At 41.8% G+C, this 25,525-nt stretch overlaps 1 protein-coding gene across 4 annotated transcripts in view; it reads right to left on the bottom strand.

Annotated features, from left to right (window-relative positions):
* Nucleotides 1-3,336: 3,336 nt before the first annotated feature.
* The window catches only part of LOC123755797 (GDP-mannose pyrophosphorylase B), a 67,695-nt gene continuing 45,506 nt past the window's right edge, over nucleotides 3,337-25,525 (bottom strand). For all 4 annotated transcript variants that reach the window (XM_045738613.2, XM_069300280.1, XM_045738612.2 and 1 more), the window contains 4 exons: nucleotides 12,303-12,458; nucleotides 11,231-11,414; nucleotides 7,552-7,757; nucleotides 3,337-3,532 (listed from right to left, as the gene is read on the bottom strand). In XM_045738613.2, the coding sequence (XP_045594569.1) occupies nucleotides 3,401-3,532; nucleotides 7,552-7,757; nucleotides 11,231-11,414; nucleotides 12,303-12,458 (678 nt within the window). In that variant the 3' untranslated portion in view covers nucleotides 3,337-3,400. The remainder of the gene's footprint in view (nucleotides 3,533-7,551; nucleotides 7,758-11,230; nucleotides 11,415-12,302; nucleotides 12,459-25,525) is intronic.

Here is a 25,525-nt window from a genome sequence, read left to right as displayed (position 1 = left end):
TAGTATGTCAGGGATAACGCCAGAATCTAGGCTTTGTCTCTAAAGAATGTGCAGGACCTGTGATATTGTTTTTTTTTTTTTTACAGTTTTTGATGAACAGAGTTCCAGGAATAAGGGCCTGGTGCAGAGTGCATAGGCATACTGTCTATGACTTCTTCAAAATCCAGTGGGGATCAGGTGACATCTGATGTTGGTATCATATCCATGAAAAATTCATTTACAATTATCAATCTTCAGTGTGCTTAGCGGCTTGCTGAAAACAGAGTCGTACTGATTCCTCAGTATTTCGCTCATTTCTTTGTTGTCATCAGTGAACGTTCCATCTCCCTTTCGCAGGGGCCCGATACTAGATGTTTTTCAGCTTGATTTTGCATAGGATAAAAAATATTTCAGATTCCTCTCTATTTCACTGATGGCCTTTTTTTTTTTTTGTCTCTCCTGGGTTTTGTATGATTTACGCTGGATTTGATATTTACCAGGAAAGAGGAAGAGATATTTGACATTCAGTACCTTCCTCTCTTGAGTAAAAGTGACCATGTCTTTTGGGAATAAAGTATGCAATGCATTATAATCTGGAAGAAAATATGGAGGTTGAAACAGTTGAAAAACCTGATTTCAAGAGAGGACATTATGGCGACCTTAGACATTTCTTTAAGGAATTTGACTGGAAAGACTTGCTGTTAGGACATGAAGTAAATGAGATGTATGTCAAGTTTTGTGAAATATATGATAAAGGGACAACAAAATTTATACCAAAGCAGAGAAGCAGAACTAGGAAACAGGAATAGTTCAACAAAAGTTGAGAGGGCCAGAGACCAAAAGACACAAAAATGGAATGAATATAGGAAAAGGACAAACCCCCAAACTCACCAGCGATACAAAGATGCGAGAAACAATTACACGGAAGTGAGGAGAGAGGCAGAAAGAAATTTGAAAAAGGGATAGCGGACAAATGTAAAACAGAACCAGGTCTATTCTATAAATTCATAAACAACAATTGTAGGGAAAGGATAAGAGAGGTTGAAAATGGGAAACAGATTCAAATAAAATGAAATGTGTGAAACATTAAGCAAAAAGTTCCAAAGTGTTTGTACAAAATGAAATCTTCAGGGAATCAGACAATAAGAATTTTAGAGAACAACAGAGGACATAGAGGTGTCTAGAGACGAAGTGGAAAAAATGCTCAAGGAGCTAAGTAAGAACAAAGCAGTTGGTCCAGATGGAGTTTCACCATGGGTTCTGAGAGAATGTACACCTGAGCTCAGCATTCCACTTCAACTGATCTTTCAGGCATCCCTGTGTACAGGAATCGTAGCTGATGTGTGGAAAAAGACGAATATAGTTCCAATGTACAAAAGTAGCATCAGGGAAGACCCCCCTCAATTATAGACCTGAATCATTGACAAGTGTAATAGTCAAAATATTGGAAAAAATAATTAAAAATAAATGGGTAGAACACCTGGAGAAAAACTATTTAATATCAGACAGACAGTATGATTTTCTTCCTGGAAGATCTTGTGTAACAAATTTACTCATTTTCTATGATCGAGCCACAGAGATTTTACAGGAAAGAGATGGTTGGGTTGACAGCATCTATCTGGACCTACAAAAGGCTTTTGACAGTTCCACATAAAAGGTTGTTCTGGAAACTGGAACATATTGGAGAGGTGACAGGTAAGCTTCTAACATGAATGAAAAATTTTCCGATAGAAAAATAAAGGCAGTAATCAGAGGCAATGTATCGGACTGGAGAAATGTCACAAGTAGAGTACCACAGGGGTTCAGTTCTTGCAATGATAATGTTCATTGTCTACATATACAATCTACCAGACAGAATACAGAATCAGATGAACATGTTTGCTGATGATGCTAAGATAATAGAGAAGATAAGAAACTTGGATGATTGTCATGCCCTTCAAGAAGACCTGGATAAAATAAGTATATGGAGCACCACTTGGCAAATGGAATTTAATGTGAATAAATGCCATGTTATGGAATGTGGAATAGGAGAACAGAGACCCCACACAACCTATAAATTATGTGAGAAATCTCTAAAGAATTCTGACAATGAAAGGGATCTAGGAATGGTTCTAAATAGAAAACTGTCACCTGAGAACCACATTAAGAACACTGTGCGAGGAGTCCATGCTTCACTTTCTAACTTCAGGATTGGTTTTAAATACATGGATGGAGAAATACTAAAGTAATTGTTCACGACTTTTGTTAAGACCAGAGCTGGAATATGCAGCAGTTGTATGGTGCCCATATCTTAAGAAGCACATCAAACTGGAAAAGGTGCAAAGACATGCCACTAAGTGGCTCCCAGAACAGAAGGGCAAGAGCTACGAGGAGAGGTTATGCATTAAATATGCAAAAACTAGAAGATTGAAGAAAAAAGAGGCGATATGATCACTACGTACAAAATAGTAACAGGAATCTATAAAATTGATAGGGAAGAATTCCTGAGACCGGGAACTTCAAGAACGAGAGATCATAGATACTAAAGAAACAAAGCTGCCGGAGAAATATGAGAAAATTCACTTTTGTAAACAGAGTGTGGACGGTTGGAACAAGTTAAGTGAGAAGGTGGTGGAGGCCAAAACTGTCAATAATTTCACAGTGTTATATGACAAAGAGTGCTGGGAAGACGGGACACCACGAGTGTAGCTCTCATCCTGTAACTACACTTAAGTAATTACACTCTACAAAACTAAGAGATATTGCACTTTACTCATGAAGGCAATACTGAACAAGGCAATGATGCCAGTCCTTGAAGAAATGTATTTGGTATTTGTGGCACAACATGAGCCATAATGTACTTTAGTGTGCAGTGTTAAGAGTTATTCTTTATGACAGCCTTCGTAGTTCATCCTCTTACACTACACGAACAACAACATTTACTTGGCACGGCAGTTTAAGCAGTCTTCTACACGCCTCAAAAGTTTAAATACTGTACACATTTTGAGAAGCAATATCTCTTTGATATCTTAATGAGATTATCCCTCACATAACTCCAGTATTCATTAACTGCACTTCGTACCATAACATCCTTCAATTATTAGATTTTACAATAATTATCCAAATTGTTGATGAAGCTACATATTGTACTTCATTACTGTATATAAAAGTCCCTGAGAATATGTGAGGATTACAGTAACAATTTAAGTGAAGCATATTATATGCCATTACAGGTGTTCGTATTTTAATTTCACCACAGCCGAAGAAGAATACTGTACGGTGTATTTGATCATAAAACTCGTCACAAATATCATACAGTATTCTAACCAAATATCATTAGTTTGCTTGAAATAGGCAACCAATTAAGAAAAACGTGGATACAGTATAAAAATATATTAAACAACACCCATTCATAATGTCTCGAGTGAAAGCACACCATATTTCACATGATTATTTTGGGCTCCAAGACAGAGGCTCCTATACTCTTGTGGGGCAGCACCATCCCGCCATTGACGTACAGCTCGTCCTTGACGATCACATCCTCTCCCAATACCGATACATTTTCCATTCGTACCTGACCAGATAAAAAATACAATTCTTCTTTGTTATGTAGTTAAGGCTACTGGCATCAGCATGATTATGCAGGCAGAAATAAACAGCCCTAACTCAACAAGGGTCACAAGAGAAAATACTGTATATCAAGCATTACAAACAACGAGCACTGAATGTAATGAAACGCCATTTTCTGGATGAGTCCCGGAGGCTCCCTGGAGATATCGGACTAATATACGCAATATTAATCTGAGGCATCAGTCAACTGGAGTTTAACCTACCAGGGACCACGAGCCAGAATCTGGCATCCGCCTCAGAGAGGCACAGGGAACAATGGCCTATGGAAACCCCCATGTGTTTGGGAGCATTATGTCTGCCATCAACTGGGGTTAGGCACCCAGAAACATAGGCATAACGAAACAGACCCTATTTGATAAGAAAATTGCAACCGAAGACCAAACAGAGAAGCACAACTCCCCCAAACCTAAAAAAGGGGCTGAAAGGGCCACCATAAATTAAGGAGAAGAGAGAAGAGAGCACCCAGTCCAAGGACCAGGATGGCTCAGGCGGCGCATGAGCAGGCTGGAGGTAAAACAAAGCACAAGAAAGTTTGCAAAATGGGACCAAAGTGACATGCACCTCAGACACAAGCTGAAACAGTTCTGCCAGCGCCGCACGATAAGGTGACAGTATTGGTCTTCAAATGATGGTGCTGAAAAAGGGAAAAAAGAAAGAAAGGACAATACAACCTGATCGGAAATAGACGACAACCTATGAAGAGAGAGAAAATGGCAAAAAGAACGCCAGGAAACTTCATATCGTCGCCGAGATGAAGCTCGCAGGTGGGACACCATCAAATAATCAACCTGACCACCAAACAAGTAGTGATAAACCCTCGTCAAAAATACCAGACAATTAAAGTGGAGGAGTAGACCAAACAAGCCAGGTACCGAACCGGTCTGATCTGCTGAAAGAGGTGGAGCCGTGGAAAATGCACCTGGTTCCTGGTTCGGACACCGAGCAAGCTGTGCCTGAAGCCAAGGTGCTCCGTCTTGGTTCCGTTTCGGCCACCAAGGGGCCAGAAGGACAACTCTCCTGCGGGAAGATTCCAAACGAGCCAGAACCCGAAGCAACAACTGGACCTGCAACAGCCGGGGAAGAGGTACAGGTAACCACATCTTGACCAGTCCTGCTGAAAGGCATCGACCACAATGGCTCTGCAGTCAGGGAAGCGTGCCACATATATCGGGAGACACAGAAACCACGCCGATGCGAAGTGGTCCACCTAAGGGTGCTTAGGGAAGGCAGCCCTAAGCACATGCAGCCCCAGTACTCTAATTTCATCTGGTCACCATACCACTAAGGCACAAATACTGCCAAGAAATCAAGGCCAGAGTCGACGACCGCTTCAGAGTGCATCAGCCTATGAGCTGAAGGTGCGGGGAAGTGCTTGGCTCCCCCCAACCCCTCCCTCTCCCGAGAATGGATGTGGAGACAAGTGGCGCGGCGGCGGTGTATGACGTTTGCTTGTTTTTTTGGGGTTTGGGGGGAGTTCTGGCTCTCTGCTCTGTCTTCGGTTGCAATTTTCTTACCAAGTGGGGCCTGTTTTGTCATGCCAACCTTTCTGGGTGCTTAACCCTGGTTGTTGGCAGACAGGGAATGCTCCCAAACACAAGGGGGAACGTTTCCATAGGTCACTGCTCCCTGTGCCTCTCTGAGGGGGACAGATTCTGGCTCGGGGTCCCAGGTAGGCTGAACTCCAATTGACTGATGCCCCCAGACTAATATAGCATATATCAGTCCGATAGCTCCAGGGAACCGGAGGAGCTCCCCACAGAAAAACCTAAAGGCGCTGGTGGCTGAGTGGACAGCACGCTGGATACATAGTCCTGTGGACCGAGGTTTGATTCCCGGCAACGGCAGAAACAGAGGGGCAGAGTTTCTTTCACTCTGATGCCCCTGTTACCTAGCAGTAAATAGGTACCTGGGAGTTAGACAGCTGTTATGGGCTACTTCCTGGGGAAGGGTGTGGATGTGTGGGGCAAAAAAAAAAAAAGTTAGTAGTTAGTAATAGTTGATTGACAGTTGAGAGGCAGGCTGAAAGAGAAGACCTCAACCCCCCGCAAGCACAACTAGGTGAATACAGAAAAACTTACTACATGAAAATAAAGAGGCTGTGTGTATCTGGATAATTTTGGAAGCAATGATTTACTGTACTTTTAGAGAATGGAAGCTACAGAAACAATTAAAAAATATATATAATATTTTATACCAAACAGAAGGATAGCCATCACAAATGTGTACATGGTCAACTTGACAGACATGCTGTCACCCTGACCACCTTGACTGACCCTCGGTCACCTCAATCAACAGGCCAACATGCACACAAGGTCATCTCACCAGATAGGCTGACATGCACATGTGGTCACCTCAACCAACAGGCCAACCTGCACATGCAGTCACCTCACCAAACAGAATGACATGCACATGTGGTCATCTCAACCAACAACAGGCTGACATGCACACTGTCGCTTTAACCAAGAGGCCGACACACGCTGTCACCTTGATCGACATGTACACACATGCTCACCTCAACAAATAGGCCGACACACACACATATACAATCATCTCATCTGACAGGCTGACACATGTATGGTCACCTCAACCAAATGGCCAACATGCACATGGTCACCTCGACCAACAGGCCAGCTTATACATGCGGTCACCTCAACCAACAGGGTGACTCGCACATGCAGTCACCTCAAGCAATAAGGATCACATGCACATGCAGTCAGCTCCAGTGACAGGCCCACATGCACATGCAGTCAGCTCTATTGACAGGTCCACATGCACATGCAGTCAGTTATGTTGACAGGCCCACATGCACATGCAGTCGGCTTGACTGATAGTCAACACAGGTGTTATGGCTGCCATTAAGTACAAATAACTTTATATCAAATAACAGATACTACTACACCTTCCTCACTTTATCCTGGCTTCTCAGAAAAAAATTAAAGACAAATTTAAGAAAAACTAAATTAATGAGGTTTCTCAGGAGCTGAAGTAAGAGAGTTGTGTTAAATTATGTTCACACACCATGGGGCCTAAATTCAACTTTAGTGTAATGACTATAACACTTTCATGTTCTAATGACAAAATGCATCAACCAGTTGCTATTCATTAACATTTGCATTATCACTACTGCCATCTATAATCTACAACATAAACTTTTGGTTTTGCACCCATTCTCTAGATAATTCATTTATGGACATTTTGACAACAAAGTTGACACCTATATTGCAACAAATAACTTAGGAAACATAAAACGATTTTAAGCATTCTTCACATCGCTAAGTGGCCTGGGAAGCCCTAAAGTCAGAAACGAACACAGGCTGGACTGCCAAAGTGTTAATACTTTGGCAGTCCGGCCTTTGCTCGTGCATAGTTAAGCATATACCTATGACTTTGGTGATGTTATTCCTGGCCATGGTGGGATGATGGACCGCTTTGACTGCCAGTATTTGATGGCCACATTTGTGAATGTATACATTATGACCTTCATCTCTGAGACATCTCCTCAGAAACTTCTCCAAAAGGTTCACACGCTGAAGCCAGAGCAACAGCTACAGCTTTACAATATGCTCCAAGACTCTCTTATTGTACGTGGAATATTACAACCTTGAGTTATCTAATAAAGATGTTGGTGTTAAATTTTGTGAATGAAGACCTATGCTGATATACAGTATATGAATAATTTCAACTAGCAAACTACTGTACATTCACTTCAACATCAGGTTCACCTTAACCCTTAAATGGCTCCAATCGCTACTCCATTACCTAGTGCTTGAATCGTCAATTGTAAATTTTTTTAAATTACTTTTGCAAACTTATTTTGTCATGTGAGCTACGATGTAGGACTCTTAAGTGGCAAGGTCATTTTAGGGCTAAGGATATCCACTAGCATAAGGCATTCACAACTTTTACCCTGTTCCTTTCAAACACCACAAGAAGCCAAACAATAAAACACACAAGACAACATACCCACTGGCCAACGATGCACTTCCAGCCTATGATACAGTTCTCCAGCCAGGTGTGAGATTTGATGGTTGCTCCTCGGAGAATGGTGCACCGCTTGATGCACACCCCGTCTTCTATTTCCACATTGGGTCCAATGGTGACATTAGGCCCAATTCGGCAGTTCTTTCCAATTTTGGCTGACGAGTCTACCAAGACGTTGCCTACAACGCCTTTTACAAAAAAAAGGTAAAGTGAAAATTTTTATATAGTGCCCCTCCCAGACAGACATACAAAGACAGACAAAATACTTAAAAATATATATATACAGTGTGTATATGTATGTATGTATGTATGTAATTACCCAAGTGTAGTTACAGGATGAGAGCTACGCTCGTGGTGTCCCGTCTTCCCAGCACTCTTTGTCATATAACGCTTTGAAACTACTGACGGTCTTGGCCTCCACCACCTTCTCACCTAACTTGTTCCAACCGTCTACCACTCTGTTTGCGAAAGTGAATTTTCTTATATTTCTACGGCATCTGTGTTTAGCTAGTTTAAATATATGACCTTTGTTCTTAAAGTTCCAGGTCTCAGGAAATCTTCCCTATCGATTTTATCAATTCCTGTTACTATTTTGTATGTAGTGATCATATCACCTTTTTCTTCTGTCTTCTAGTTTTGGCATATTTAATGCCTCTAACCTCTCCTCGTAGCTCTTGCCCTTCAGTTCTGGGAGCCACTTAGTAGCATGTCTTTGCACCTTTTCCAGTTTGTTGATGTGCTTCTTTAGATATGGGCATCAAACAACCGCTGCATATTCTAGCTTTGGCCTAACAAAAGTCGTGAACAATTTCTTTAGTATATCGCCATCCATGTATTTAAAAGCAATTCTGAAGTTAGAAAGTGTGGCATAGGTTCCTCGCACAACGTTCTTTATGTGGTCCTCAGGTGATAGTTTTCTATCTAGAACCACCCCTAGATCTCTTTCTTTATCATAATTCTTTAAAGATTTCTCACATAATATATAGGTTGTGTGGGGTCTATGGTCTCCAATTCCACATTCCATAACATGGCATTTATTAACATTAAATTCCATTTGCCAAGTGGTGCTCCATATACTTACTTTGTCCAGGTCATCTTGAAGGGCATGACAATCATCTAAGTTTCTTATCCTTCCTATTATCTTAGCATCATCAGCAAACATGTTCATATAATTTTGTATACCAACTGGTAGATCATTTATGTAGACAAACATCACTGGTGCAAGAACTGAACCCTGTGGTACCCAACTTGTGACATTTCTCCAGTTCGATACATTGCCTCTGATTACTGCCCTCATTTTTCTATCAGTCAGGAAATTTTTCATCCATGTTAGAAGCTTATCTGTCACCCTCCAATATTTTCCAGTTTCCAGAACAACCTCTTATGTGGAACTCTGTCGAAAGCCTTTTTTAGATCCAGACAGATGCAGTCAATCAAACCATCTCTTTCCTGTAAAATCTCTGTGGCTCAATCATAGAAACTGAGTAAATTCGATACACAGGATCTTCCAGATCGAAAACCATACTGTCTGTCCGATTGATATAATATCATTTCTCTCCAGGTGTTCTACCCATTTAGTTTTGATTAGTTTTTCCAATACTTTCATTATTGCACTAGTCAATGATACAGGTCTATAATTGAGGGGGTCTTCCCTGCTTCCATTTTTGTAGATTGGAACTATGCTAGCCTGTTTCCACACATCTGCTACGACTCCTGTACAAAGGGATGCCTGAAAGATCAGGTGAAGTGGAATGCTGAGCTCAGATGCACATTCTCTCAGAACCCATGGTGAAACTCCATCTGGGCCAACTGCTTTGTTCTTACTGAGCTCCTTTAGCATATTTTCCACTTCATCTCTAGACACCTCTATACGCTCTATGTTGTTCTCTGGAATTCTTATCGTACATGTATCTGGTTCTCTGAAGATTTCATTTTGTACAAAAACACTTTGGAACTTTTTGTATAATGTTTCACACATTTCCTTCTCATTTTCCGTGAATCTGTTTCCCATTTTCAACCTTTGGATATTATCCTTTACCTGCAATTTGTTGTTTATGAATTTATAGAATAAGCCTGGTTCTGTTTTACATTTATCCGCTATACCTTTTTCAAAATTTCTTTCTGCCTCTCTCCTTACTGCCATATAGATGTTTCTTGCATCTTGGTATCCCTGGTATGTTTGGGGGTTTGGCCTCTTCATATACTGATTCCATTTTTGTGTCTTTTTTTCTCTGGCCTTCTCGCAATTTCTGTTGAACCAATCTTGTTTTCTGGCCCTGCATCTGTTTTGATATGAATGTTTGTGTGCCTTCATCATATATTTTGCAAAATTTGGCATACATTTCATTTACTTCCCTTCCTAGCAACAAGTTTGTCCAATTACACTCGTTAAAAAAATTTCGAAGTTCCCCATAGTGACCTCTCCTTAAATTGAGTTTATCATCTGTTTCAATGTCCCCATTTTCTTTGTGTAATTACCTAAATGTAGTTACAGGATGAGAGCTACATTTGTGGTATCCTGCCTACCCAGCACTCTTTGTCCTATAACACTTTGAAGCTACTGACGGTTTTGGCCTCCACCACCTTCTCACTTAACTTGTTCCAACTGTCTACCACTCTGTTTGCAAAAGTGAATTTTCTTATATTTCTTCAGCATCTTTGTTTAGTTAGTTTATATCTATGACCTCTTGTTCTTGTACCCGGCATGTAACCAATTTTGTAACCCTTTTTGTGCAATGAAATTTTAAATAGAGTTATATATATATATATACACACACTTACTAAAAGAATAGGGGTGGTAGGAGAAGACAATATCAAAGTGTTCAGTGAGGATCCACCTAATCACCATACAGATGGTGATAGACTTCATTCAAAAAGACCAAACACAAAGCCTCGAGGAGAAAATCAAACCAGTCTGGTAACAGACCAGACCGATCTGCTGAAAAAGGCGGAGCTGCGGGAAAACCTCCATTTGGACACCAAGCAACAACCTCTGAAACCAATCCTGGGCCGGCCACCATGGGGCCATGAGGACTACTTGTCCCTGGAAAGTCTCCAAGCAAGCAAGGGCCTGGAGCAATAGCTGGAGGAAAAGGTACAGGAACCCCCACCTCGACTAGTCCAGCCAAACGGCATCGACCCCTTGGTTGGTTGCTTGGTATGCTTGACCATATCAAGCAACCATAGGTAAAAACAGTCTTGTCTACTTTTCTGCTTGGTTTCCCTGTGAGGGTAATTTTAACAATTACCCACTTGCTGTATCTGTGCTGGGGGAACCAGGTTCAGGCTCTAGGTCCCTGGTAGGCCAACAGGATGCCAAAGACTCATGTGACTGTGTATGGGGAAAGCTATCTCCAAGTAACCTCAGGGAGCCACTAAGGAGGCTCCACCCCCAGAAATCCAAAGGATTATTTTAAATTTATGAGGCATTAAAATACTGTACTATATAGTTAGACCATATTTCTTGGGTTTTAGAGCTAACAGTGGAGCAAATAGAAGAGTTTTACACGATCATTATTTGATCATTTGTCTTTAAATACACCTTTAAAAGCCTTAAGAACAGCATTACAAACAATATATTTTAGGGATACACAGAAGCTGTGATTATGTACATAGTTAACTCAAAACTAAAGAAAAGCATTATACAGTAACAAAATATTACCTGGTCCTTTATAAAGCTTGGCGCTATTAGTAATCCTACAGGAGTTAAGGAAGAGACACATTCCTGTCAAGAAATCCTTGGGCTGTCCTATGTCCATCCAAAACCCATGGAGTTCTTGAGCATACAACTGTCCATCCCCGGCCATATACGGGAACACTTCCTTCTCGATGCTCATGGGACGACACTGAAAACGACAACTTCATCGGTATTGTACTTCTTGAACAATAGTATTGACAAAAATACTACAGTACACATATCCTAATTCTATAACATTTTGGTTTTCAATTCGACTCGTAGTTTACCCACCGAATCTGGTGAGTAAACTACTACTGCTGTATATATACACTATATTGATTTATTTGATACCTTTAATTTAATTATTACTTTTATTGAAATTCTTCTCATGGCACACAGACTAATGTATATCATTCAGCAGGGTATAATCGCCCGTCCCAAGCTTTACATTGGCCTATACCTAGGGGGTCATATTCTTCTATCATTACAGTACTTTGCAACATTTCTAAACTAATTCATTCATTACATCCCCAACCCCACCCACCCACACCCCCATCCAACTTGCCCCTACACACAACCACCACCACCACCTTAACACCATTAGTAACTTAATATCATCTTAATTTAACCACCTTAACTTAATGACCTTTCGTGTAGCAAAGTTTTATGTCTTGAGGGTTTAGTGAAAGACTTGTGCAAGGACAAGAATCAATTGGAAACAAAGTGGGTTTCCATAGGTCACTGCTCCCTGTGCCTCTCTGAGGGGGACAGATTCTGGCTCATGGTCCCAGGTAGGCTCAACTCCATTGACTGATGCCCCCAGACTAATATAACATATATCAGTCCGATAGCTCCAGGGAGCCAGAGGGGCTCCCCACAGAAAATACATGGAAATTCTGTTCTGCATACAGAGCAATACATGGGTGAAATAAATTAAATGAGGGTGGCATGTGCCAGCTTCAAAAATATTTAGTGATGACCAAAAAAACCTACAAGACAGTCTTAGCTCTCATCCTATAATGACACTTAGGAATCTAGAACTCCATATATACTGTACCTCTATCCTTTTCAGAACTGATGGGTTGAAGATGTACATTCCTGCATTGATTTTGTTTGATACAAATTCCTGAGGTTTCTCCACAAAGCGATCAATTTTGCCGGCTTCATCATAGATGACCACACCATACTTGGAGGGCTCCTCTACCTTTGTCACCTGTTATCAAACACAAGTTAAATTATTTAAGGACAAATTTTTCTACACTTAAAAAAAAGAAGTGTTGAATGTAATGAAATGCCATTTTCTGGGTGAGCCCCAGAGGCTCCCTGGAGCTAGTGGGCTAATATGCAATTCATTAGACCAGGGCATTAGTCAAAGGAGTTCAGCCTACCAAGGACCACGAACCAGAACCTGGGCCCCATCAAAAAGGTACAGGGAGCAATGGCCTATGGAAACCCACCTTGTACTTGGGGGTATTCCATGTCTGCCATCGACCAGGGTTAGGCACCCAGAAAGGTAGGCATAACAAAACAGAACCCACACGTTAAGAAAATTGCAACCGAAAGTCGAACATAGAGGCAGAACTCCCTCAAATCCCAAGGAAACAAGCAAACCAGCAAACTTAACACTACGGCGTCACAGCGCTCTTCCGCACATCCTCTCCCCCGCCCCCAACCTACTGCATCAGCTACCCAACCTCAATTCGAAGGGAGCATCCAGGGAGTTCCCTGGCTCCTGTGCCAGGGAGCCTCCAGGGCTCACCCAAAAAGTAACGTTTCATTACAGTCAATGCTAGTTTTCTGTGGGGAGCCCCTCCAGCTCCAGGGAGCTACATAACCAAAGGAAAAGAATGACATACCCAGAAGGTGGCTACCATGTGTCTGTCAACTCAAAGTCGAGACAACTGGCTACAACCAGTAACCCAAAGTCACACATGGATGCCTAGGACCAAGCATGTTGACCAAATAATGGACAGCCAGGACCCTGTTCAACCTCCAAAATCCCAGTGCCCCAATATCAGCCCAAGACATGTTTCCAAAGAAGGCAGCCAAAGCAGCAAACTTCCAAACATCATAGGCCCAGGATAGACTACAGGCAGGCTAGACTTAATAATCCTGCGGACGACTTGAGAGACCCGAGCCCTGGAAAAGGGAACGAGGGAAACCGGATCAACCCACAGTGCATCCCCGGCCACAGAAGTCAAGGAGCACAGATAATGGCGATGAGCTGCAACCGGACAACACATGATGCACCCCTGGCCTAATTAACTACGCATCAATGACCCAAGGACCCCTCTGGAAAGCAGCCATCTTGTTCTTCGCCAGAAAAGAAGGAGAAGGCTGCAACCGTACAAACTGATGATGATGCCAACAGAAAGAGAGCCTTGGAAAAACAATCTTGAACTGAAGGGGTCACCATGAATTAAGGAAGATAGAGATAGAGCACCCTGTCCAAGGACCAGGATGGCTCAGTTGGAGCATGAGCAGGCCGGAGGTGAAACAAAGCACAAGAAAGTTTATGCAATGGGGCAGAAGTGACATCTACATCAAATGCAAGTTGGAGTGACTCCGCCAGTGCCGCACGAAACAATGTGACAGTATTCGGCATCAAATGATGGTCCTGAAAGTCAGGAAAGAAAGAACCAGACAACCTGATCAGAAATAGAAGACAACCTACAAAGAGAGAAAATGGTGGAAAGAATGCTAAGAAACTTCATACTGTTGCCGAGACAAAGTTCTCAGGCGGGACACCAACAATGAAGCCACCTGATGACAATAGAGATGGCAATAAACCCACATAAAAAAGACCAGACGTGAAGAGCATAGGAGAAGACCGAACCAGCCATGTACCGAACTGGTTCAATCTGCTGGAAGAGGCGAGCCGCGGAAAATGCCCCGGGGTTCAGACACCGAGCAAGCAGTGTCAGAGGAGGAGGAGCCCTCCCCCCCTCCCCAATCTCACCACAGACTGGAGGACACGACCCAAACTGCCCATGAATCATCCAGAAGAGTCAAGTTCGGGGTGCACAGGAGGTAACCACCAAGGAACCAACCCCTGAACCTCCAAAGGGGAACCCAAGAGGAAGAAAAACCTCCGGAACGAAACCGAAGAGCCCAAAGGAACCCAGAAAAGAACCTGGGAGGTGACCAAACTACCACATTTGCCGGCGGAAATGCACCACAGAAAGAAGGGTCAAACACAAGACCCAGATAGAACCCCTGGCCAAAACAGCCAGAAACGGACCGAAAACCGAGGATCAAAAGCTGTAGGAGCAGGTAGAGCAAACATGCACAGACACTGGGCCCAAAACCCAGGTGCCAGAACCCAAACGCAGACAGAAAAACACAAAATCAAGCGAAAAAACAACACCCAAATGTTCCCAGTGAAACAAAGGGAAAAATGCCCCAAAGTAAATAACAAAACAGAGACACAGCTCTAATAAATGGAATGCACTAGGAAGTGATGTGGTGGAGGCTGACACCATACACAGTTTCAAATGTAGATATGATAGAGCCCAGTAGGCTCAGGAATCTGTACACCAGTTGATTGACAGTTGAGAGGCGGGACCAAAGAGCCAGAGCTCAACCCCCGCAAGCACAATTAGGCGAGTACAGCAACGGGAGGCGAAAAAACACCCCCAAAACGCGAGCGCACACTCCCAGGCACTTGTAAACAAACAAACCGCAGTGCCGTCTTGGCAGCCAGGCAGGGAAGCACTTGCACGACAGAAAAAATGAAAAGGAGAAGCTTCTGACGCTAGATAGCCGAAATCATGCTGGCAAATGTGTGAAACAAAGCAGAAGGGACAAACCCCTCCCTCCCCACCCAGAAGGCACAAAACCCAAGAAGGGGCAAACAGTCCCAGAACTGCTAATGGGTTTCCACCTCCCCCCCCCCCACAGTCCCGGGAACTCCCCAACAGAGGCCCCGGGGCAAAGCCATCCTCCATGCCCCTTACCCCTGAAGAAAAGGCAGCAAAGAAGTGGGGTCTGCTGGTAAGGCACAAAAGCCTCATCAGGAGCAGCAGGCTTGAATGCTTCCGTCCCCAGCCCAAATGGGGCGGCCCCCGAAGCCACCCGAGTCTCGTCACCAATTAAAATCCCCGCCATGACCCCAAAACCTGCAGACATTTCGGAGCAGGAAACAAGAAGGTGGGGGGGGGGGGGGAACAGGACGAACAATGCCTAACCAAAACGGGGCAGCCTCGGGGCATCCAAGTGGGCAACCAACATAGCGCTTTGCAGAAACCTAAACCTAGCATGCAACATGGATGCTGCCTGTACCCGAATATCAAAGTCATAAGAATGAGTAAGTGGAGAACAAGCAGAGAACACAACTTTCAAGCCTTCAGGTCAAAGGTGTCATTGACCCAACAGACAGCATGATGGAGGCAAAAGCAGTGACTGTCACCCTGAGACAAGGGCACATAGCAACCTTCAAACTTGCGTGAGGCGAAGTGGAACTCTGAAGATGCATCCATCGGTCCAGTGAGCCCCAAATGAGGATTTCCAGGGGGCCCGCAGGCAAACTGATATGGGAAGCCCAGGCAAGGTACAGTACTGCAAAACCAGCTAGGCCCAAACTAACAAGGGAAACTGGTAAAGCTGAACCCCTGCGACGTATACAATCATGGGGGCTTAGAGGAGGGCCACCAAAACAACAGAAGTGTATCAAGAACCAAACAAGGCAAACCCCCCTCCAGGCAAGTAAACAAAAAGCAAAAAAAAAAAAAGGACAACATCCCTAGAAGGAACAAAAGCCGGCCGATGCATAGGTAGGCAAGCTGTGCAGCACCTTGAGCCCCAAGTAGCAAATGATACCATGTCCTACCCAAGGCCAAACAAGGGCCACAAAACCCCTGCTGGCCTTAAGGGCGAGGTAAATGCCAAGCAGCAAAAACCCCTATGGAAATGGTGTCCCAAACAAACCAGGGAAGATAAGCCTAACACACAAGGGTAGTACTCACAGGGCACTTAGGGAGGGCTGCCATAAGTACATGCAGCCCCAGTACACTTCAGTTACATCTGGCCACCACACCACGAACAGCAGCAGACACCACAAAGGTAAAACAGTGCCAGGAAACTGAGGCCAGAGTTGATGACTGCTCTGGATTGCAATAACCAATGAACTGAGGTTGGGTACCTGGCACAGTGGGATTGGGGGGAAGGGGGGGGGGCTTCACGGAAGAGCAGTGCAGTGGCATGGTGTGAAGTTTGCTTGTTTGCTTGGAAATTAAGGGGGGTTCTGCCTCTGTTCGGTTTTTGGTTGCAATTTTCTAACCATGTGAGGTCTGTTTTGTTTTGCCTACCATTCTGGGCGCTAACCCTGGTCAATGGCAGATATAGAATGACCCCCCCCCCTTGCCCAAGTACAAGGGGGTTTCCATAGGTCATTGCTCCCTTTGCCTCTCTGAGGGAGGCCAGGTTCTGGCTCGTGGTCCCCAGTAGGCAGAACTTCTTTGACTAATGTCCTGGTCTAATGAACTGCATATTAGCCTGATAGCTCTAGGGGGGCTCACCACAGAAAATATAACTACAAATCACAATAAATATTGAAATTAGCAGAAACTGGACAAGAAGTTGTCACAAGACCATTTATTAGGGCCAAATCCCCTAAAAACCTCCTCATAAGATTAATGGTTGGTATTGTATGTATTTTGACAATGATTTAACATTATATAAAATATGATACCCAATTTTATAAGAAAGCACATATTTAGCAAGAAATGTATATACAGTACTGTAATATAAATGCTAGCTAATACATACTGGGCTATGCCAACCCACCCAAGCAAAAAGTGGAAGCAGCCCGTCACAGAACTCGAATGAATGTACAGAACAGTGTACTGTACATTCATCACCTGGGCCAAAGAGCCAGAGCTCAACTCCCACAAGCACAACTAGGTGAGTACCAACTAGTCCTGCAACACAGACAACTTATTATCACCAGTATTAATTAATTATTAATTGCCGAGCGAAAGTGTTAACACTTTCGTTCGGCAACAACTCGGCATCGAGTCCCCCATTTACTAGAGGAATGTCCGGCGAGGACTCTGCATTGAGTCCTCAGTGCGGCAAAAGTAGCAGCGTTTTCGGGAAGGTTTTGCCATGGTTTTGGACATTATATGCATATACCCCTGTAGGGAATTTCGTGGTGAATACAATAATACTAAAATGAAAGACCTAGGACCAGAATTGAGGTAACAAAGTTGAAAACAGTATACCCATTTTATTGCTCTTTATTAGCGCTCACAGGGGTAATGCTCCATCACTTTCTCTGTTTGCTGTGGGTAACGCCGGGCTTTTGGACTTTATATTTGCATATACTCCTGTAGGGAATTCTATTGCAAACACAATGATACCAAAAGGAAAAACCTAGGACGAGAATTGAGATGTCCAAAGTGTACACATTTTATTGCTCCTGTGCGCTCCCGTGCAACACGCTCTCATTTTCTCACTTTCACGCCGGGCTTTTGGGCTTTATATGCATTTAGTCCTGTAGAGAATTTCCTTATCTTACCTTATCTCACCATGGGTATTGAAAGAGTGCGCAGGAGTACTTTGTTTGCCACTCTCCATAGTGTATAGTAGGTCACTGGAAACGGGAGACCTACCAGAAATATGGAAGATGGCTAATGTAGTCCCAATATACAAAAAGGGTGACAGACAAGAGGCACTGAACTACAGGCCAGTGTCCTTAACTTGTATACCATGAAGGTGATGGAGAAGATTGTGAGAAAAAACCTAATAACACATCTGGAGAGAAAAGACTTCGTGACAACCCATCAACATGGGTTCAGGGAGGGTAAATCTTGCCTTACAGGCTTAATAGAACTCTATGATCAGGTGACAAAAATTAAGCAAGAAAGAGAAAGATGGGCGGACTGCATTTTTTTGGACTGTCGGAAAGCCTTTGACACAGTACCCCATAAAAGGCTGATGTACAAGCTGGAGAAACAGGCAGGAGTAACTGGTAGGGCGCTCCAGTGGATAAGCGAGTACCTAAGTAATAGGAAGCAGAGAGTTACAGTGAGGGGTGAGACATCAGAATGGCGTGAAGTCACCAGTGGAGTCCCACAGGGCTCTGTACTCGGACCTATCCTGTTTCTGATACAGTATTCGTAAATGATCTCCAGAGGGTATAGACTCATTCCTCTCAATGTTTGCTGACGACGCCAAAATTATGAGAAGGATTAAGACAGGAGGAGGACAGCTTGAGGCTTCAAGAAGACTTGGACAAGCTGCAGGAATGGTCGAACAAATGGTTGTTAGAGTTTAACCCAAGCAAATGTAATGTAATGAAGATAGGGGTAGGAAGCAAACCAGATACAAGGTATCATTTGGGAGACGAAATACTTCAGAAGTCAGAGAGAAAGACCTGGGGGTTGGTATCACGCCAGACTTGTCCCCTGAAGCTCATATCAAGAGGATAACATCAGCGGCATATGCTAGGTTGGCTAACATAAGAACGGGCTTTAGAAACTTGTGTAAGGAATCTTTCAGAACATTATATACCACATATGTCAGACCAATCATGGAGTATGCGGCTCCAGCATGGAGTCCATATCTAGTCAAACATAAGACTAAACTGGAAAAGGTTCAAAGGTTTGCCACCAGACTAGTACCCGAGCTGAGAGGTATGAGCTACGAGGAGAGACTACGGGAATTAAACCTCACTTCGTTGGAAGACAGAAGAGTTAGGGGGGACATGATCACCACATTCAAGATTCTCAAGGGAATCGACAGGGTTGATAAAGACAGGCTATTTAACACAAGGGGCACACGCACTAGGGGACACAGGTGGAAACTGAGTGCCCAAATGAGTCACAGAGATATTAGAAAGAACTTTTTTAGTGTCAGAGTGGTTGACAAATGGAATGCATTAGGAAGTGATGTGGTGGAGGCTGACTCCATACACAGTTTCAAGTGTAGATATGATAGAGCCCAGTAGGCTCAGGAACCTGTACACCTGTTGATTGACGGTTGAGAGGCGGGACCAAAGAGCCAGAGCTCAACCCCCGCAAGCACAACTAGGTGAGTACAACTAGGCAAGTACAGTATATATTTTTATTTTTTTATAAAAACGATCGGTGATTGCTTCCCATTGTGAGTGCTGTTAGGTCGTTGGTCAAATAGCCTCGGCTGTCATTGACTTGACAGTCTGCAATGGTCAAGTTGTTACTGTACTGGATATGCTATTGTGTTTGGAGCAATAGGCGCTCACAGGTTTGAATCCTTCACGGGTAAGAGTTCTTTCGTTACATATAACTTGTGTGTTTATGCAAGTGTGTTGTACATTTGAGGCTTATGTTTTCCTCAGTAGTGACTGATTTGATGAAAATGATTGGTGATCTCCTCCCATTGCGAGTGCTGTTGGGTTGTTGGTCAAATAGCCTCGGCTATTTGACCAACGGCTTAACAGTCTGCAATGGTCAAGTGGTTCCCGTACTGGATGTAGAAAATTCCACCAAATAATATTATCTGAGGTATTAAATATTTACAGATTATATCTTTAATTTACATCAGAATCATATCTCTTTTGATGATTTAAGAATCATCAGTATCCACATCAGTATCCTTCACGACCATTTGGTCAAGTATACCATTGGGTTCAATGCATGTCCATGTAATATCAAGAATCTAGAAGCTTCCAGAAGGAGCTAATAATAAAAAAAATATTGTTGGAACAAAATAATAGCTTCCAGTGACATTTTCAAAATCCATAATAAAGGACAAATTGTACTATTAAGTACTGTCAATAATCTTTAAGTCCACTAAGTGTTTAGCTTGTAAATAAACTTAGTCAAGACTGATTATTGTGATAATGAACATAAACAATCCATAATCAGTCAGGCACCCTGACTGCTAGGAAGGGAGCCACCTTGCCTGTGGCAGGAGCCCCCAGGACCGGAGGGAAGTGTGTTGATATCGAAACGGTGTGCACGTGTGTGGGGTTGATAACATTTTCAATAGACATTACCACACAAACTACTTATCTAATCACCAGTGATAATTCCCTAGATACTCAGGAAGTCCCTGATCTGTAACTCGACCATAAGAACTTATCAAGAGGAGTGAGGTCGAGCTCAGGTACCAGGAGTCTCGCCACGTTTCCTCTATTGTGACCTCATCCTAGCAACTGCTTCAAGAACACTTCCCCACAGCAGAAGCTACGAGGGACATAACCAACATCAAGGCTGCCATATCTCCGTCAACATATAGAGCCTCGTTTCAACAGGAGAAACATCATCTTCTTTCCTGGATGACTGTGGGATATCAGCTGAATAACCAGAACATAATTTGTAGTCTCACATACAACCAAAGTGTACTTAAGCTCTGCCTTTCCTTTCCAAAGGTGTTTATTTTTATTTTTATTTTAATTTTTACTTTATTTTTTGTTTGTCATCTTTGCCTGTTTTATACTCTTAATTATTTGTTCTTAGTTAATCCCCTTGTCACTAAACCTAGGGCTTTTTATTACCCTGTTAATTAACCATTACTAAGCTAATTATCTTCAAGATCATTTTTTTATGATTATTATTTTTCTTATTATTTTTTATTTTACATTTATATTGTCAGTCTCTACTGATTTTTTGTGTTTTATTTTATGTAACTTCTGTGTCCTCCCTGGCTATCTATTGGATCTTTATTTTACTTCTAAATTGTTACTATTTTATTGTATCTGCTCTTATTCTTGTGTTTTGCTTTATCGTGTATCTTGTATCGTGATCCCTCTGCATCTCTATGCACACTGATATTGATCCTGATCAAAATCTTCTGTCTCATATCTATACCAACCAGCACATTGATCATCATTATTGTAAGTATTTCACAGCACACCAGGCTAAAAACAAACTCCAAAATAGCACCTATCTATCAGTTTATAACCAAAATGTTAGATCACTTGGTAAACATTTTGACGATTTAAATGCACTACTCACAGCACTAGGTACTAACCTATCGTTCATTATTTTAACAGAAACTTGGCTAAATAAAGACTATACCCAACTCTACAACTTAGCTGGTTATAAAGCCATTCATAACTGTAGGCCTAATAAAAAAGGTGGTGGCACAGCTATATATTACCGAGATACATTTATCTGCAACAGTGTTATTAGTGACAGAGATGACTACTGTGAATATACTTTTGCTCAGTTTACAATTAAATCCCTTAAATCCTCTTTGACTATTGGAGCCATCTATAGATTTCCTAATACTAACATAGCTTCTTTCTCAGACAACCTAGGGAATCTTATTATAAACAACAATCTCAACAAAAACCACATCATTCTGGGAGGAGACTTTAATATTGACCTGGGTCAACAAAACTGCTCTCAAGTTGACTATTTCCTTAACAGCATGAACTCCTGTATGCTAATCCCCACTATCACCAAACCTACCCGAGTCACTCAAACATCAGCCACTACCTTGGACCACATATGGACAAACATAACAGCTCCCCTTGTATCTGGTATAATCTACGACAGAACAACTGACCACTATCCTACCTTTCTCATAGCGAACATGGACATAACACCACCAAAAAGCAAGAAATTTTCATTTAGGCTACACAGTGAATCAGCTTTAGACAATCTTACAGAGGCACTTCACAATATTAACTGGGATTCTGAATTCAATAATACCCATGATATAAATTCATTAGCTAACCTCTTCCTCTCCAAAACTCTAAGCCTCTACAACCTTCATTGTCCCCTTCTTACAAAGCAAGTAACTGACAAAAGATTAAACAATCCATGGCTCACAAATGGCATTCTCAACTCAATCAACAAGAAACATGAATATGAAAAGAAAGTTAGGATTGGCCTAGTTTCAAAGGAAGTAGCTAAAAGGTACTCATCAATGCTTACCAGTATCATAAGAAAGGCAAAACTTGCATATTATGTGAATAGATTCAATGAAGCAAAAGGCAACATGAAAAACACTTGGAAAACTATCTCTAGTATCCTAGGAACTAAACAACACTCACATAACCAAATAAAACTCTACAAGGATGGGGATATACCGTCAACTGATTTAGAAATGGCAAATGAATTTAATAGTTTCTTTTCATCGGTTGGTGCTAATCTTGCCAGTAAAATCCCACAGACTCAGACACATATTAACACATATCTCTCAGGCAGCTATCCAAACTCTCTTCTCCTTTCACCAATCAGCCCGGCAGATGTTGTGTCCATCATACACTCTCTAAAAACCAAGGCAGGGAACACCAGTGAAATTCCGTCCATTGTGTACAAGAGAGCCTCCCATGCCCTTGCCCCACCCATAGCACTACTGTTCAACAAATCTATAGAGTGTCACACCTTCCCTGATATCCTCAAAAAAGCAAGAGTAACGCCAGTCCATAAAGGAGGCAATCCGGCGGACATAAACAATTATAGACCAATATCAAATCTACCCATTCTATCAAAAATATTTGAAAAAATTATTTACAAACAGCTCTATTCCTACCTCGTAAAATTCGACATACTCAGCCCCTGCCAGTTTGGCTTCCGGTCCCAAAAGAGTACCAATGATGCAATCATTAGTCTCCTTGACATTATCTACTCAGCCCTTGACAAAAATGAGTTTCCGATTGGACTCTTCATTGACCTAAGAAAAGCCTTTGATACTGTTAATCACAACTACCTCTTATTTAAACTCCAGCATTATGGAATCCGAGGCCTTGCCCTTGACTACATCCGATCCTATCTTAGTGACAGACACCAATATGTAACCATCAATGATACAACTTCTTCCACTCTACCAATTACCGTTGGAGTGCCACAGGGCAGCATCTTAGGACCTCTTCTATTTCTTATATATATAAACGATCTGCCTAATGTCTCTAATATTCTCAAACCTATATTGTTTGCTGACGATACTACCCTTATCTACTCAAACCTCAACCCACATACACTAAATAATGTTGTGAATAATGAATTAAAAAAAGTCCACTTATGGATGTCAACGAACAAACTAACATTAAACATCGAAAAGACTTACTACATCTTATTTGGAAGCAAATCATCAAATGCAATTCAGCTACAGATAGACAACATTAACATCAGTAATAAAAATGATGGCAAGTTTCTTGGCCTATTCCTAGACAAGAGACTCAACTTCAGCACCCACATTCAACACATAACTAAGAAAGTCTCTAAGACAGTTGGTATACTCTCCAAAATCAGATATTATGTTCCTAACTCTGCTCTCCTCTCACTATATTATGCACTAATCTACCCCTATCTTAATTATGGTATCTGTGCATGGGGGTCTACCACTGCAAACCACCTTAAGCCCATCATCACACAGCAAAAATCTGCTATCAGAATAATAACTAACTCTGCTTTCAGACAACACTCAGCTCCCTTGTTTAAATCTCTAAACTTGCTAAATATTAACTCCCTCCACACATTCTCTTGTGTCAACTACATTTACAAAACCCTGTTCTTAAATGCAAACCATGCTCTGAAACTCTCCCTGGACAGATGTAATAGGACCCATTATCACCACACCAGAAATAAATATCTCTTTGATATCCCCAGGGTCAAACTTAATCTGTGTAAACACTCTATGCAAATTAAGGGACCTAGTCTATGGAACTCACTCCCTAGTGAATTGAAAAACTGTAAAACTTTTGCCTTATTTAAAAGCAAAACCAAAAAGTACCTAACTTCATCTATTTAGTTTCCTACACTGAGCTTTAAATTTGCTCTGTACCTAGTGGTACCCAATCTCCTAATTTTTATGTAATATCAAACAACCTTATCATTGTGTTCATTGCTGTCTTCTTTTATGTGCTAGCCATATGCTGTATTGTGACTACCAATTTTTGTCAACTACCATTCAAGCTGTCATTGCAATCAATCTTATATTGTTTCTGCTGTATTGTGCCTACCAATTTGTTGTCAACTACCATTTTAAGCTGTCATTGCAATCAATCATAGCTACCTATGTGCTTTAATATACTGTACCTATAATTTTCTCTCATCTTTTTTTTTTTCATTCCATGTAATCTGTTATCATTTTTTTGTCTATAAATTTTGCAAGTATTTACCTCCTTAAAATTTTCTTAGATTAAGGACCTGCCCGAAACGCTGCGCGTGCTAGTGGCTTTACAAGACTGTAATTACCATAATTGTATCCTCACATTCCTTATGTACATTCTTGTATATGCATAAATAAATAAATAAATAAATCTGACAACTTGCCAGATTAGGCTCCAGTTCTCAATTTCAGGATAAGTTATTAATTGTTTTAGAGCGTAGATTGGCCAATAGCATGCTTTGTGACATTAACACAGATGTGGTGGAGGCTGAAGAGATGTGGTGGAGGCAGACTCCGTACACAGTTTCAAATGTAGATATGATAAAGCCCAGTAGGCTCAGGAATCTGAACACCAGTTAATTGACAGTTGAGAGGCGGGACCAAAGAGCCAGAGATCAACGCCCACAAACACAACTAGGTGAGAACATCTATATATAATTTGAGTTATTATGCAGGGAGGCAATGCTTCACCAATCAGTGAGTTGATTTACCTTCTCAGTGACTGAACCTCTTTTATTGCTGAATATTCATATAAATATGAATTTTTATCTTGTGTATATTTTCTTTAGTATAACTCATCATACATTTAATTGCCATATCCATTAATCTTAATTTATCAAATTATTTTTATTTTATTGTATATAATAATTTCTTTGCATATTGCCCATACATCATACTTGTATTATACAACTATTTTGTTGAGAGTATCAGAACAATTTATAATTGGCTGTTACAATATTTCTAGAGCCAGGTTAAACTATGTACAGTACCTAGTTGAGATCTTTGATAATGACCCATACCAGTGTTTACACTTATAGAACTGTGTTAATGATCATATCCTTGAATAACACACACACTAAATGTGTTAAGATACCAGCAGGTACTGTATGTATTGTGGTGTCAATGACCCAGCTCAGCCTTGAGGACCCTACTGCTACACCCCATTACCAGTATCAAGGACACACACAATCTGCACTTACAACACAAACATACAACCCTTGCCCTTACATGAGAATTTGCAAGTTTCTTTTTTGCATTTTAATTAATTATATTCAGTAGTTAATTTTCAAGTCCTATGTAAATCTCTTATCAACATAATCCCAGAATTTTTCCCACACTAGTTACACTATTATGTTTGGAGCACAAGGCTACCTAAGGTTCGAATCTCCCTTTCCCCCTCCTGTGGGGAGGGGTGGGGGGGAGGGAGGAAGGGGGGGGGGGGACAGCTGGGTACAT

The sequence above is a fragment of the Procambarus clarkii genome, chromosome 43 (assembly GCF_040958095.1).
Source record: "Procambarus clarkii isolate CNS0578487 chromosome 43, FALCON_Pclarkii_2.0, whole genome shotgun sequence".
NCBI classification, from domain to species: Eukaryota; Metazoa; Arthropoda; class Malacostraca; order Decapoda; family Cambaridae; genus Procambarus; species Procambarus clarkii.
This window is presented reverse-complemented; position numbering and strand designations above follow the sequence as displayed.